A 16,254-nucleotide genomic window follows, 5' to 3' on the forward strand; every position below is an offset into this window, starting at 1 on the left:
AACATTTCAGGTATCATAATGTTATGTTTCTGACAAAATTTAAATGTAATAAATGTTGATTACCTTGGGTACATTTATTGTGCTTGTAGTACAAGTGCACTTGTAGAACCACATCTCATGGTTTTATACATTTCACCTTTTACTAGGTGTTGAGGGAGGCAAGTTTAAGTCTAGAAATGTCTAAATGGATGGCAGAGAGCTTACCAGAGGAGGATGAAACATCCACAGCAACAGCTCAACAAACTCAGAGTGAATCCTCGCAAGTCTAGCAATTTGCCCCAACTTAAGTCATTCATAGCAATAAGTTGAAAAAAACTCAGAGTGAACCTTACATATTAAGCAACTCGTCCAAAGCAGCAAGTCTACAAACTTAAGTCATCCACAGCAATAAGTCAAACAACTTGGAAAGAACTCTCACAAGTCTAGTAAGTTGTTTACACCAGCAAGTCTTACTTGTCTTATCCACAGCAACAGGCCAAACAACTTGAAAAGAATTCTCACAAGTCAAGTTGTATACAGCATTAAGTCTTACTTATCTACAGCAACATGCCAAACAACTCAAAAAGAATTCTCACAACTTCAGCAACTTGATTACAGCAGCAGGTCTAACTCAACTCATCTACACAACAAGTCGCAGAACTCAAAAAAAGAATTCTCACAACTCTTGCAAACTTATTCACAGCAGCAAGTCTAACTAGCTTATTGGCTGAACCAATTGAAGTGCAATTTGTAACAAGCAACTTTCCAGCATCAAATGTAGGAGCATTAGTATTGATTTTTTGTTGCTGTTAAAAATGAGATATATTATTTATTATGTGTCATCTGCAAAGCATGGTGACTATTAGGAACCCTTTGTCTTTTGTTTGTCTGTAACAACTTGTATCTTAGAGCAATGTTTAATAACATCTAAGTGACAGGTAGCATAACTCATGTTGAAGTTCATACTCTTATTATGTCAGTATCAAAGTCATGTTTAGTAAATACATGAATCAAGAGTTAAGGTCAAGATCTTGTAGATTATTCCAGAGTGTCATTTTGGTGCAAGATCCATTTTACATCATAATTGATTTGATGTATCTTTTCCCATGCTGTATGAATTTAAGGAATTATATACTAATACATGTAATGCATTTTCTTTACATTCCTGTTGAAATCGTATAAGTAGTAATAGAGATACCTATACTCAATTTGATATTATTTTGAATAAGTTTTTGCAGTTTTTAGAAAAAATAGGCATTTTGAATATTTTTCATTTCATAAACATAATAAATGGAATAAAAAAACTATGATTTGTAGCTCTTTTCCTCTTCATATTTCACAGAAATATGGCAGCTTAAAACATTATTTTTCATCATGTTTCCATCTTAAAGTTAAGCTCTGATAAACCTTATTAAGACAAACTATTTTCAAAAAGCATATTGCAAAAATATATCTCAAATTTCATTCATTTACTAGATCTTGACCTTCAGCCATAGTTTCTTGTTTAAGATTGAACGATGGACCAAAAGCATCTGTTGTGTTGGGTTTTTGTTTACCTGTGTCTGTCAGTGATTATACTGTTACTGTAATATTTCACAAGTTGCAAATTTTTTATATTACATGTATAACCAATACATATATGTGTATGTTAATAATCAGTGCTTTTATATATATTTCAAATGCAATATAATAGAAGGACAGAAAAATAAACTGTACAATATTGACAGAAAGTGAAATATTTCATCGCAATTTGGTTTTTAATTTGCAAGTTTTATAAAGAAAAAATGCGAAAGTAAATGATCATCTACATAAGGATTTTTATGTTTAAACTTCGTATCATTTCATTGTCATTGAACAAATAAATGAAGGATTTTTTTAGAATACAAAAATGATATCAGTTGCCAGCAATTATGAAGAAAACATTTAGCTATAAATGAGATTATCTTTCTCTTCTAATTCATGATGAAGTGCCTTGACATTTCATATTTTTATCATAAAATTGCATTCTTTTTGGTGCCCAGTGTGTGATTATATTTCACCAGTTGTGTTTTCCATATATTTGTGTTGTGGCTTGTTTCTTTGTACAGTTTAGACCCACACAGGATGTGAACCCCACCCATAAACTTACGTTTCATTCTCTTTAACCTTATGCCATAGATGCACTTGAATTTTGCAAAAGAGAAAAATTTATAAGATTATAAAGAAACTTGTGTTTGCCATTTCAGGGAAGCATCTTAGTTAACTTTTTCTTTGTATTGAAAGATACTTAAAAATTAAAATGACTGTCAGTATTAGAATAAAAACATTTTTACATGTAAGCTTTCAGATTTTATTTGAATTTAATATTACTTTAAAATTAATGTAATACTGTTTGAAGCTTATCAAAAGTAGATCATTTTTTCAACATGTTTAAGGAACAAATTATTATTAGTATTTCTGTACAACAAATTGAATGAATATGAAAGTACCGTTGATTTTTGACAGTTTACTGCTATTAGTATTTATCATCCCTGTGTTTTTGTTTTTAAATTGTTGATGGTATCAGTCATTACTGGTTATTGTTATAGCTTTTTGTAAGGTTGTAAATAGGCTTTGCATTAGTGTTTAGTACTTTATTATCAAATATTTCTTAAAATTTAATTGAGGGTAAACATTTTTTTAAAGGTTATAGGTATATATGCACTCCAGTGATACATATATAAACAGTAAATGGCTTAGCGATGAACCATGTATTACACCATTTTCTTTACAAAACTCCATTCATAATGCATATGATGGTTGAATACAACTTGTACCAGTATTTTTCATTTTTGTCCTCTAATGATTCCATGTAATGTATTTGATTTGTATATTGTATAAATATATATACATATATTGTATCTTTATATACATGAACATTGTGCGTTTGCCAGGTGTTTACTAAGAATGCATTAAATATGTACTTTTGCTTTATATGAGCTTAAAAAGCAAACATTCCATTGTGATAAATAGATATATTTTGCAATAAATGTGATGCATTTTGGTAACGTTGGTGGTGATCATTTGTGTATGAAGACTTAACACGATGATTTTTAATGTTTTCATGGATAAAAGATAAAAGATATATACGTTTGGCTTAAACAATGACCCTAAAAATACTTCTATAATCAAATAAAGAGAAAAAAGTAATTACTTGTTTATTTAAGTGTTACATACCAATACAACAGACAACATTTCTCAATGCAACATTTTATAAAATATTAGCACTTGCCTTAAAAGGCATATACGACACTATAAAAAATGACAGGTTTTGTCCCTTTGCATAAAAATACATTTATAAATAAAACCGTCTGACACATTAAATGGGGCATAGTCACGATTTTGGTCAAATTTTCTTCTATTTTTATTGTTTACAATGCTTGAGTATAGATTTATAATGGTCAGTCAAAATTTGAATGTCGGTCAAAGAGTTATAGGCAAGAGCTCACAATTCTTTACCAAGGCTCATGCTATGTTTTTGTTTACATTGGTTCAATATACTGGTTTAAGTTAAAAAGAAAATATACTTATTCGTTTTAAAAACCTTGCGTTTGTCTCACTGATTCAAAGGCTAAACCCGGAATTTTCTTGTCAACATTCAAAATGTAAACATAAACATGACCTGAGCTTTGTTTACATAACAAAGAACTATGATCTCGCTTACATTGTATAACTCGACAACTTAATTCGCACATTTTGGTTGACTATTAGAAATGCTTATCCGAAGCATTGTAAACACTGAACACAGAAAAATAATTTTTGACCGAAATTCAGACCATGCCCCTTTAAGAAAGATGTCTGGCCATCGTGTACATATGAATACAAAAATGGTATCATTTCTTGAACTGACTTGTTTATGCCAAAAACTGACCAAAACGGTCCTCGAAAGGTTCACACAAAAATTTCATACAATACCATTCCCCACGAAACCTTCAAACTTAAACCATTAATGATGTGTTAGCAATTTGCATGCATCCTGTAGCAAATCCTAATGGCAAAATCATTATAGATTTATAAACAAGGCCCGAACTTTTCTTACTTAACAATGAATTCTTACCTCTCGCTTTTAACTTGACTTCTAGCATTCAAATTTAGGTCACTCATACACAAGTAAACCATTTAATACATATAAAGTAAAAAAAAACTTATCTGAATTCGTGTTAAGGACATTGTTTACTCAGTGTTAGAGTTCTCGAACTAATATTGTTAAACTGTATATTATTGTTAAACTAAATTGGGACGATAGTGTTGAGAGGCAATCCGGACAAAGTTTGTTTTTCACTCAAATATTATTATATGTCATAACATTCGACTTACTACTTTATAATGGAATTGGGCTCAAACTAAATTTGGGCTTTTAGCAGATTAGGAAAATCGACAGGTATTTTGTTTTTCGCTCATATATTTTTGGCACTACTATAATATTAAAAGTTCAGATTTTATTCGTCAGTCAACATTATTTTGCACATTTTCTGTTGGTTTTATCTCAATTTTTCATTTAGATAAACGTACGGTACACACTACAAAAATATTGAGAAATGCTTAAAGAGACCATATCTCAACATTTTGATCATTGATCTCTTAAAAATATTATGCCAGCAGAATAGGGTCAATATTATAAGATTGATTCTATAAATAAATAAGCATTTTCATCATTCAATTTTTTGTTAAATTGAATCAAAAATGGGTAGGGATTTGAAAACTGATATAGGTAATTCGGACTGGCAAAAAAGTGTCAATGGAAACTAAATGCCTTTTACATCTATTAAGTGCCACTTCCATTCATACTGTATTTTATTTCTTGAAGGATATTAGCAATTTGTATCATTTTCACAATTAAGAAATATCACTATCACTAATGGTAATGTCAAATTTATAGGAATTTCTTTTTTCTTTTTTTTTTAAATTCAGTTGCCATTGACTCAAAAAATAGGTCATTGACCCAATATTTAGAAAGTGAAAAATAACACAATAATGAAAGATCTTTAACACACAATAGATGGTTTTTCATTATCATCAGTGGATTTGTTTTTCATTTTGAGTAAACGGAATCCTTAAGGCACCTTTGAACTTAATTTGAGGTTGAAGGTTGGCCATTCATTGAAAATACAAGAATCTATAAAAATGAAGAGTTTTACCATTGATAGTAGTTTTTAACGGACTCGTTTATGAAATTATAATTTCAATAATTTTGATTTAAAAAGCATTTTTTTTTAATTCAAATTTTTACATTTTAAAACTAAAATTGAAATCTGCAAAAATGAGGTAAATAGCACGTCAGTATGTGAATATGTGTATCCACTTTTACTTTTATTCCATTAACGCTTAATTGTTTTATATTTGGACGAACGACGTAAGGGAGACTAAACAAATCGTATGCAGTGTGGCATAAATAAATGTGGATAACATTAAAACATAATCGAAATACTATATTACAGAGTATAATAATTGTCAATAAAATACATTTTATTGTAAATAAAAACATTTTTGGGAACAATTTTTTTAACTATTCAAAGTATGTATGTATCATTTTTAGCTCACCGAGACGAAGTCAGGGGGAGCTTATGCTATACCCTCGGCGTCGGCGTCGGCGTCCGGACCTGGTTAAAGTTTTTGTTGCAGGTCCTGTATCTAAGCTATTACTTGTCCTATCTTCACCAAACTTGCATGGATGATGCATCTGGACCTACTTGTGGACTTGAAAGACTTGGATGCTGAATCTGAGTTCTAAATTTCAGATGCTGGAGGAGGTTAAGGTTGTTGGACCAGGTTAAAGTTTTTGTTGCAGGTGCCCTTTGATAGCAATATCTAAGTTACTGCAGGTCCGTACTTCAACAAACTTGCATGGATGGTGTGTCTTATGATACTGATGCACCAGACAGGCTTGAGTGCTGAATCTGAGCTATAGGTTTCGGATGCTGGAGGAAGTTAAGGTTTTTGAGGCAGGTTAAAGTTTTTTTTGCAGGTGCCCTCTGATAGCAATATCTAAGTTACTGCTGGTCCGTACTTCACCAAACTTGCATTGATGGTGCGTCTTATGATACTGATGCACGAGGCAGGCTTGGATGCTGAATCTGAGCTATAGGTTACAGATGCTGAAGGAGGTTAAGGTTTTTAGGGCTGGTAAAAGTTTTTGTTGCAGGTGCCCTCTGATGATTATATCTTAGTTACTACTTGTTCTAACTTCACCAGACTTCCATGGATGGTGCGTCTTATGATACTGATGCACCAGACAGGCTTGAATGCTGAATCTGAGCCATAAGTTTCGGATGCTGGAGGAGGTGAAGGTTTTTACAGCTGGTTAAAGTTTTTGAAACAGGTGCCCTCTGAAAATTATATCTTTAAGTATAGTTATTACCTGTCCTAACTACACAACTCTTCCATGGATGGTGCGTCTTGTGATACTGATGCACCTAACGGGCTTGAATGCTGAGTCTGAGCCATATGTTTCAGATGCTGGATATGGTTAAGTTTTTTGAAACAGGTCGCATGTTTAATAGATAATAGTACTTTTTCAAACTTGCATAGTTGATTAAACTGTAATATGAATGAATCACAGGGGAAGCTTCAGATGCAGAGCTTGATCTCCATTATCAAGGATGCTAAAAAATATATCTTAGTTATTACAGGTCCTAACTTCACCAAACTTGCATGGAGATGCGTCTTATGTATACTGATGCACCTGACAGGCATGGATGTTGAATCTGAGTCATAGGTTGCGGATGCTGGAGCAGGTTAAGGTTTTAATTGCTAGTGCCCTCTAATGACAATTTTACTGGTTTTATATAGGAATAACGTGAACCGAACCGTCCGCGCATAATTTTCGCGCATGTAACATTTTTTTCCCAGAAAAATATTGTATATGATACAATATTGTATATTGTTATACTTTCATGTTAAATACTGAAATCTGATTGGTTAAGACGCAGTTAATAATATTTACTATTACCCTCAGCGTTAGCAACGCACTTGGCAACGGGTAACATTAAAAAATGTTACATGCGCGAAAATTATGCGCGTACGGTTCGCTGTAGAATTCACGTTATTCCTATATAAAAGCAGTAAAATTTTCTTAAAAATTTTAAAAAAGACATTCAGTATAACAAAATAAATAGTGCCTGTTAGGGAGGATAACAGTTGAAATTGACACCCCTCGAAAACCATTGTCAACCTCCGCTTCGCTTCGGTTGACAATGGTTTTCTCGGGGTGTCAATTTCAACTGTTACCCTCCCAAACAGGCACTATTTATATAATATTATATTGTATTATTAATTGATTATTTTATCACATAATACTATTACATAAGAGATTGCAAAATATACTATTGTATCCTATGATACAATATTGTATATTCTATAATATTGTATCATACAATATTGTATAGTATGATATTAGTTTCTGAATTATAGAATTATATCACATGAAATTGTATAATAGGATACTGTAATAATATATATTATCGTATCATACAATATTGTATAATATGATATTCGTTAACAATATGATATATTATCACATCACATGAAATTGTATGGTATGATATTGTAAAATATATTACTGTATCATATGATATAATGTGTATAATATAATATTGTATTATATATTTTACTTTATCACATAATATTGTATCATTTGATATGATACAATGTTGTATCAAATTATATTGTATCATATAATACAATATCATGTTATGTTTCAAAAATGATACAGTATCATAAATATCATACTATATTATACAATATAATATCATATGTTTCAATGTTATGATATATTATGTAATATGATATTGTAATATAATATTATATTGTTTTATATATTATGATATTGTATTATGTGATCAAATACAATAACGTATAACACAATATCATATCTCATCATTGTTTATTATGGTATTTTATTGTATTATATGATATATGTTGTAAATATGATAGGATGCAATATTTAATTTTATAGTATTGTATTGATAAACATATGAACATATGATTATCATACAATTTTTTAACAGATGATATACGATATTGTGTCAAAACAGAATCCATGAATATCCAAGATCATAAAATATGATTTTCATTTAATATGATAAAGGTGGTCTCCTAAAGGTGAATTCTCATAAGGGTGATGTCTCGTCTCGGTGAGCTTTGTAGTCTGTGATTACCTATGTTTTATATTTCTTTGTATATCAAGTTGGCATTATAATTGTATAATATACAGATGTGCGCGTTCAGGGGGTACAACCATTAACATCCCATGGTCAAGGTACCCAGGTTGTTTGTAATTTGCATTTGCGCACAACAGGGTCACCGAGTGTTAGGTGTCACGAATGTTTTCATCTTAGTTCAATTAACACGTCTAGCATCGAATATCTTTATGTAATTATTGTCGTAATATATCATGTCAGATGTGAATATTATCTAATTTTTATTTTCTCTGTTCTGGCTGCTGGACACAAATTTTTTCATGAACTTTGTTTAGTCTTATCCTTTGTGATCTCCAATCTACGAACATATTATCTTGGATCGCAGGAGGAATTGCAATACATATATAATATATAGAATGTAACCCCCCCCCCCCCCCCCCAAAAAAAAAGAAAAAAGAAAAGTAATATTCATAAAATTATGCGGAATTTTACTGTTCAGGAATGTTAAGAAGGAGAATGCCGGAGAGAATTTTTTTTTATAAAAATGAACCGAGTGTTTCAAAGATATATATTAAGGACATGAAAGAAGCAAAAAAACTTTGATATTACTTTGTTGTTAAGTGCTTAAATTCTAAAGACATATTTATGATACTCTGGATCGCTTTTAATGTACATCTATCAAATATTTAAATGTCACAAGTTTAAAAACTATTGATAAAGGTGGTACCAACTTTAAAAAAAAATAGGCAAATGCACGTTATTTGAAAACCCCTCCATAGTATAAACATATACTAGTATAGTTTCAATGTTACAAATTAGTATCTTCTACTGGGTCGCATGCTGACTGACTTTTTCATACTAATTGTTAGACCATAATTAATCGCCTAATTGTCTACAGACTGTTTCATTGACTACGGTTTTTTTTCTGATTACGACAAAGAGCACACGGCGGGTGTGACTAGTCAGCAGAGGATGCTTACATGTACTCCTCCTAAGGCACCTGATCCTACCTCTATCTTTTTAGAGGTCCGTGTTGCTGTGCTTAGAATTTGTATTTCGTTTTATGCATTTTTGAGATGGTTGGACGTTTATTATTGTCATTTTTCATGAATATAATATAGAATATATAAATTAAAAACAACAACAACAACAACTGTTACAGTGTTAACAATATATATTATTCTTTAAAAATCAGGAAACAGCAATTAATAAACAATCAGGATTATGACCGTCTGCTGTAAACAATAGATATTGAAATGTCAAGGACCTCGCTCTATCTACTAAATAAGTGATCAGGATTGAAATCAAAATCACATTAAACATTCCATGTCCAATGATACTACTATGGTAAACGTGATCTCTACAGGAGAGAAATACAAATATTTTGATATATTTATAATGTGTTTAAATTTACTTCATACATGTATGTAAGAAAGTGATATATCTGCAAAGTTTTTCATTCAATGTATGATAAACATACCTTTGATATATAAAACAAAACTGCATTTGAAAAAAAAATATAAATGATATTTGACTTTTTTCAACTTGCCCGTTTGGTATTCGGCCACAAAGAGATTATCCGTTGAATCAACACAAATATCCCATGGGATGTGTAAATCACAGTTGTCAATGTTACGAATGAACTGTCTATCCTGGTTTAAGATATAGTTACGGTGGTTCTTCGTGTCTGCTATCAGGATTCGACAATGACTGTCTCTCGTTATGCCGACTGGTATAAAGGAATCCTTGACTGAAGAATTTGGGCTTCTGAATGCAAACCGGAGTTCCCGACCTGTGCGCGCGACCACCACTACTGCGCGGGTTTGACAGTCAGCCATATATATATAATCAAAAAAGAAAAAGAAAATGAACAGTTCCAAAGTAAGTGAATAGAAACTTTGGAACTGTTCATTTTCTTTTTCTTTTTTTATCATTTATACTAGGTGATATCGCCTTTCACTCATTTTGGATTTTGATTATATATATATATATATATATATATATATATATATATATATATATATATATATATATATATATATATATATATATATATATATATATATATAGATTTCGATTCTCCGTGATGTTATTTTCATCGGATGAATAGAGAGGTTCTTTTTTTTATTATACTGTATGAATTGCTTCTCTTCCGATGCAGAGTAACGCGCAACTTTTGGTTGTTTATCATCATCACTGACCAAGATGATAAGAATGTCACCAAAACATGAAATACAATGATAATGTGTAATCCAACCAGGCAGTTTGATTAGCGTTTTAATCTTTGTGTTTTAACAATGTTAACTATTCCGTATTCGTCGTTATAAACCAAATTTCCACTCTGTGTCACTGCTGTCACTGTCCTGTGGCATGTTTCCTGACTTGGTTTGGATTGACTTCACTAGTTCTCCGTTAAAGTTGTAAAGCCTCATGATCTTGTCATCACCGTGGGTCCATATTTCCTCATTATTCAAGCATGCCACACTGTATAGATATTTATACCCCATGTTTATTACCGAGACAATTTCGGGTACTGCCATTAATTCTCTGAGTAAGATGAACCGGAATCCGGAGTTTGCATGGTTTAGAAAGGCTCTACTATGGCAATAGAATGGGGTGAGAGAGTGCCGAATTCTCTGTAGAGTTTCTCTCTGTTTAAATCATTTGGCGTGAATTGTGTTAACAAAACCTTTTACTTCAAGAGGTAGTGTTCTAATCTCAGCATTTCTTGATTTGTAGATGGAAAAATGTTCGACATCATCGGAGTCTAGTAATTTTTTGAGATCATTAATAATTTTTGAGATTTCAGAAATGCCTCGTATGATTTCATCCTCTTGATTGTTTAGAAAAGCCATGTGTTTTTAATTTATTTTATCATATTCTGATTTCATCTCGCTATTGATCTTTTCTATTTCTTAATGCCAGTCTTCTCTATGTTTGTAAAGAGCTGTTGTCAAACGTTGAGAGTTTTTCTTCAAATCAGCTTTCTGAACGGGAATTTTAGACGCAATTTCTTAATATGTTGGGAGAAAAATAATTTCAAGTTCCTTTTGTTTTCAAAACTTTCAGAAAAGTCATTTTTTCTTTGCTTATGATATCCAGAGGAAACTCATTGAACCTGAATAGGAATGTCACATTGGTCGCAGTGAAGTTCTCAATGTTCTGTCGAGTTTACTAGGTATTTGGTAGTACCAGTTTTTTTGGTTGCATTTTTGCTGTTTAATTGGGACCACTTTATGTTCTCTTGATTCAGATATGTTCTCCAGCACATACTAAGCAGAGGTCAAAGTGACAAATATCACATTAGTAAGTGGGGACATGTTCTTCACAAAGGTGACACCGTGATAAATCTTGGGCACTGTCCATGTCCATCCTCTCTGTGTGAAAATATTTAGTATTAATAAATTATTTTGAGAATATGTTACATTAAAAGTTTTAAATTTTTAAACTGAAATTTATAGAACGCCTAAAATACTAGTTAGGCCGGGCGCATTTCATAATTCACATGTATCTCATTTAACGCCATACATTAAAAAAATACATAATTAAGATGTGCATAAATAAAACCTTATAAATAATGTTTGCTACATTGTACCTATACTATCAACATTAGTTTAAAAATTGCATTAAAATAAAACGACTGTTGCATACCTTCAACATGGCACAATCAGAAATTTTCTCTTCCTGCTTATTCTTATCTTGTATATGAGATTTACACTGGGATATACAGGTGAATGATAACCTGCAGCCAATGACGTAATTGAGGACGGAAAGGTTTAAAAATGAATTACTACTCTCCATGAAAGCCCTAATACTATTCAAGGTATTTGTTTTCGTTATTTTCCGCTAAATTTATTGATACTGTATATTACTTATTTTACGCTAGTACTTACATGTAGTAAATTCCGCGATTCAACCGTTTTTCATCAATTCGCGAGAATATGAAATCGCGAACTCTGAACTGTTTTAGTTTCAATCTGTCCGAAAATTTAAAATACTAGATATGTGCTTCCCACAATTCCACTCAAATATTTATTCCTCGAGTTTAATTAGAAGTCTACAGTATTCGTTAACACGCACCCTTTGTAAAACTACATTAAATCTCTTAAAAAATAATTTTAGGAATTCTGTTTTGAAACGCCCCAATATCGTGTCGCTGTTAAAAACTGATACAAGGCCAAGGGTGATATTTATATAATAGTGTTGTGTTGTGCATGTACTATGCCTCCGGCTCGTGCACTATGTATCAAACCCTGACTACTATTAAGGCATAGTACATGCACAATACTATTGTTATTATTATGCCGACTGTTGAATATACTGACGTGCTTTGCCATTATTGCTGCGTCGTTTGAGTGTTGACTAGTCTCTAAAAATAATCACCGGAGAAGCAAGCGTTTGTTTGTTTGGGATTTTTTTTCCAAATAAATCAAATGATTTGATTGTTTATTTAATCAGCAAGTTGTTGTACAATAAAAAGTCAACAAAGGTGTATGTTCTTTTCAAGTAATGAGAGACGTTTGACCTTACCGAGAAAACTCGAAATGTTTAGCAGACGAAATTTTTTTCTTGTACATTCTTTATCAAGTGTCATTCAAAACGCGGTTTTGTGATTCTCATGTAGAATTTCTTTGAAAAATGTTTAATAAATTTGTTCAAAAGTTTACTTGAGACTTTAACTTTAAAATCACCGTCAATAATGAAGTGTTTTTGGAAAGATCAATCATTTTAATTTCTTGATGTCAGTCGTATATATCTACGTTTTTATATATATAAATACCGTCAGCTACATTATCGGCTAAAATAGCGTAACGGTTACGCGTTTGGCTTCATACTGTAATGATTTTAGCGTCGTGAGTTCGAAACCTGCTGTCGGCGCTTGTAAGATTTTCGTTGAAAACATTTGCCTTGCTCTATTTCGGCATAGTATGCTTACGCTATATAAATCCTTTGTATACTATGCGAAAATAGATGAGTATTGAATATATAGCGACAAGCTGACAGGAGGCATTATAATGTTTCAGATTTGTTCGGCATGTTTGTTGAACTACGGATGAAAAAAAATATCTGATACTTTACACTTTAGCTCTCGTACGAAATTGATTTCCTTCTTGTCATATCTGTGAAAAGAGGGAAAATTGACAACGATGAAATTTTTGACTTTTTCTTTTAACAGATTCAATTGTTTTTCTCTATTGAACTAATGTAAACAAAAGCAGGGCACGAGCCTTGTTTACATGACAAAGACTTGTGGGCACTGTATCTTGCTTATAACTTTACAACCGACTCTTAAACTTTGGTTATCATTACAAATGCATTCCTAAAACATTGCAAATAACAAAAACAGAAAATAAATTTTGACCAAAATCGCGAACACGCCCTTTTAAAGTCGAATATATGACTTTAGGACAAATATATGGCAAGAGTTTCAGTGTATTTATAAAGAAAATCAACAAAAGTGAACAAAAATTAGAAACTTAGGCTAGAATATTAATGAATTTTTTCTATAACAAACTTGAAAACGGGCAACTATATTAGGTACATGTTTGTTGATTTAGTCCATCGTTTGGCGCACATACTGCATAATACTAGTATATATTTAAACGGAAGTCTAATTTTCGCTTGTTATCATTTATGTAATGTTATTTATCATACACTGTATAATTATACCGTTCTAAATTAAGGTGTTTTTTTTTTCTTTTTTCAATAAAAGCAATTAATATGTTATATCTCAACTTATTTATTGCCATGATTGTTAAACAAAATATCCGTGATTATCGTCTTTCGCAATTTAGGCTATAAAACACGCAAAACTCTTGCCAAAGGTGAACGAAGACATTTTTGCACTATTTTGTCTTGCTACTTTGTAAACTGTCTATTTTTGGCATAACTACTACTCTGTTTATTTGGTTACCAAGATCTAATTTTGTTTCACACACACACACACACACACACACACACACACACACACACACACACACACACACACACACACACACACACACACACACACACACACACACACACACACACCCATATATATATATATATATATATATATATATATATATATATATATATATATATATATATATATATATATATATATGCTTTGAATTTTAAGAAAATCACAATATTTTATGTTTATCTGTATAAAATATTCATTTCACAAATAACCAGATCGTGAAAATTAGTCATAACTAGCGCAGGGGATTGCAATGAAAGACATCTGTGATTTCCAGGAAAGTCAAAAATATATCTTTTGTATAAAATATTAATTTCATAAAGTGCAAGTCCGTGTAAATCAATAAAAATCTGAGGCAGGAGAATACTTTGAAAGTATTCTCTGAGGTAGAATTTAAACCAAAAATATATTTTTCTATATAAAATATTTAAATCACAAAGTACCAGTCCGTGCAAATCAGTCATAACTAGCGTAGGGGATTAGAATAAAAGAATTCTGTGATTTGCACGTAAAGATAAAATATGACCTCTGCATAAAAAAATTATTCCAAAATGCACCAGTTCGTGTAAATCAATCAAAACTGATGCAGGTGATTAATCTAAAAGAATTCTCTGTATTTCAATTTAAACCAAAAATATGTCTTCTTATTAAAACAATTATTTCATAATGTACCAGGCAATGTAAATAAGTCAAAACTATTATAATCATTAATTTAAGTAAGTTCCAATTAAAAGCATAACCCACACATTTTTTAATGAATGTAATATTTTCACATCCTAGCTTAGCACCTTTGTCATCATAATATGTCAATTTTTGTATATATGTAATCTAATTAACAGATTACTAAAATCATCATTAAATTTTCATTTCAAAGGGACTTGGACACGATTTGACTTAAAATTTTCAAATTTTATTTTTCCATTTTCAATGATTATACTGATAAATATAGAAGTTTTTAATGCTATGTCAAAATTTTAAAGTCAAATATCAAGTTATAAGCAAGATACAGAGTTCATAATTCTTTATTTTGTAAACAAAGATCGAATATTGTCAATTTTTACATAAGTGCTGCATTGGTGTAAGTTTCAATCAAATGTATCTTTCTTTTGTTGATACTAGTATTTACGAAGATACTGAGTTAGTTTAAATTATTTTTAACATGTCATTTTGTCTAAGAAATGGTAAATCCGTACATTACATATTTTGTAAACAACTATAAGACTCGAGCTTTGTTTACATTACAACCAATTCTTACCTCTGTATCTCGCTTGTAACTTGACTTTAGCATTCGATATTTTGGTCAATCATTTTAAATATACCAGTAAACCATTTTATACATAAAAAATAAAAATGAAATTTTTGATCTCAAATCGTGTCCAAGTCCCTTTAAACAATAGACCAAATATTTGATTAACAAATAAACACTTATTCCAGAACTTTTTTATGTCTCATTGACTTACACGGAGCGGGAACTGGCCAATCCTCATCACCGGCCTTTTGTTCCTCTCTTTTACGACTAGCTTCTTCTTCTTCTTCTTCAGGTTGGTTCTCAGGGTCATACTGATAGAGAACACATTTCTGAAGCTTTTCTATTCAGAAAATGGTCTTCATAATCTTGACTAGAGGTCCATGGTAGAAAATTCTGTAATAACATGGTAACCAAAAAAAAAACCAAAATCTGAAATAGACACATTATTTTAATTATCTGAAATGTCTACCGGTACGTCTATATGGCGTTTTAAGTCTACATTATGGGCTTTTCTAAAGTTCCTAATATTGAAAATAGAATTCTGTTAATTCGTGCGGTAATTTCATGTCCGAATGAATAATACGGAACTGTTTAAAACTTGGAAATATCTTTAAGAGAAAAATAATTCCCTATTCTACTACTACAAAATTTAGTATCTTGATCATAACGAGGTTTATCTAGAAGGTTTTTCCAAATACAAAATGAAGTTATTGAAAATATCTTCAATAATAGTCTCTGCGGTCTGGTTTCTGTTCCCCCGTTTGATGACTCTTACATAAGGTAGTCCATACATATGCTGAGACGTACTAATATTAAGTCTAAAGTGTGATTTGTGTGCTTCTTACAGTGTTCAAAGTTTCATCAAAGCTATAAAATAATGAAAATAAGTCTATATATCAATTGAA

General features: G+C 31.1%; 1 protein-coding gene and 1 long non-coding RNA gene across 3 annotated transcripts in view; both read left to right on the forward strand.

Moving 5' to 3' along the window:
* Positions 1 to 3,005, forward strand: part of LOC105335637 (transmembrane protein 98) — a 29,841-nt gene extending 26,836 nt beyond the window's left edge. For both annotated transcript variants that reach the window (XM_011439617.4, XM_011439618.4), the window contains exon 6: positions 147 to 3,005. In XM_011439617.4, coding sequence (XP_011437919.2) covers positions 147 to 269 — 123 coding nt within the window. In that variant the 3' untranslated portion in view covers positions 270 to 3,005. The remainder of the gene's footprint in view (positions 1 to 146) is intronic.
* The window catches only part of LOC136272040 (uncharacterized), a 28,004-nt gene extending 24,999 nt beyond the window's left edge, over positions 1 to 3,005 (forward strand). Inside the window, exon 2 of the long non-coding RNA XR_010709920.1 lies at positions 1,174 to 3,005. This is a non-coding gene — a long non-coding RNA (uncharacterized lncRNA). The remainder of the gene's footprint in view (positions 1 to 1,173) is intronic.
* Positions 3,006 to 16,254: the final 13,249 nt, after the last annotated feature.

Source organism: Magallana gigas, chromosome 10 (genome assembly GCF_963853765.1).
Source record: "Magallana gigas chromosome 10, xbMagGiga1.1, whole genome shotgun sequence".
Lineage (NCBI taxonomy): Eukaryota > Metazoa > Mollusca > Bivalvia > Ostreida > Ostreidae > Magallana > Magallana gigas.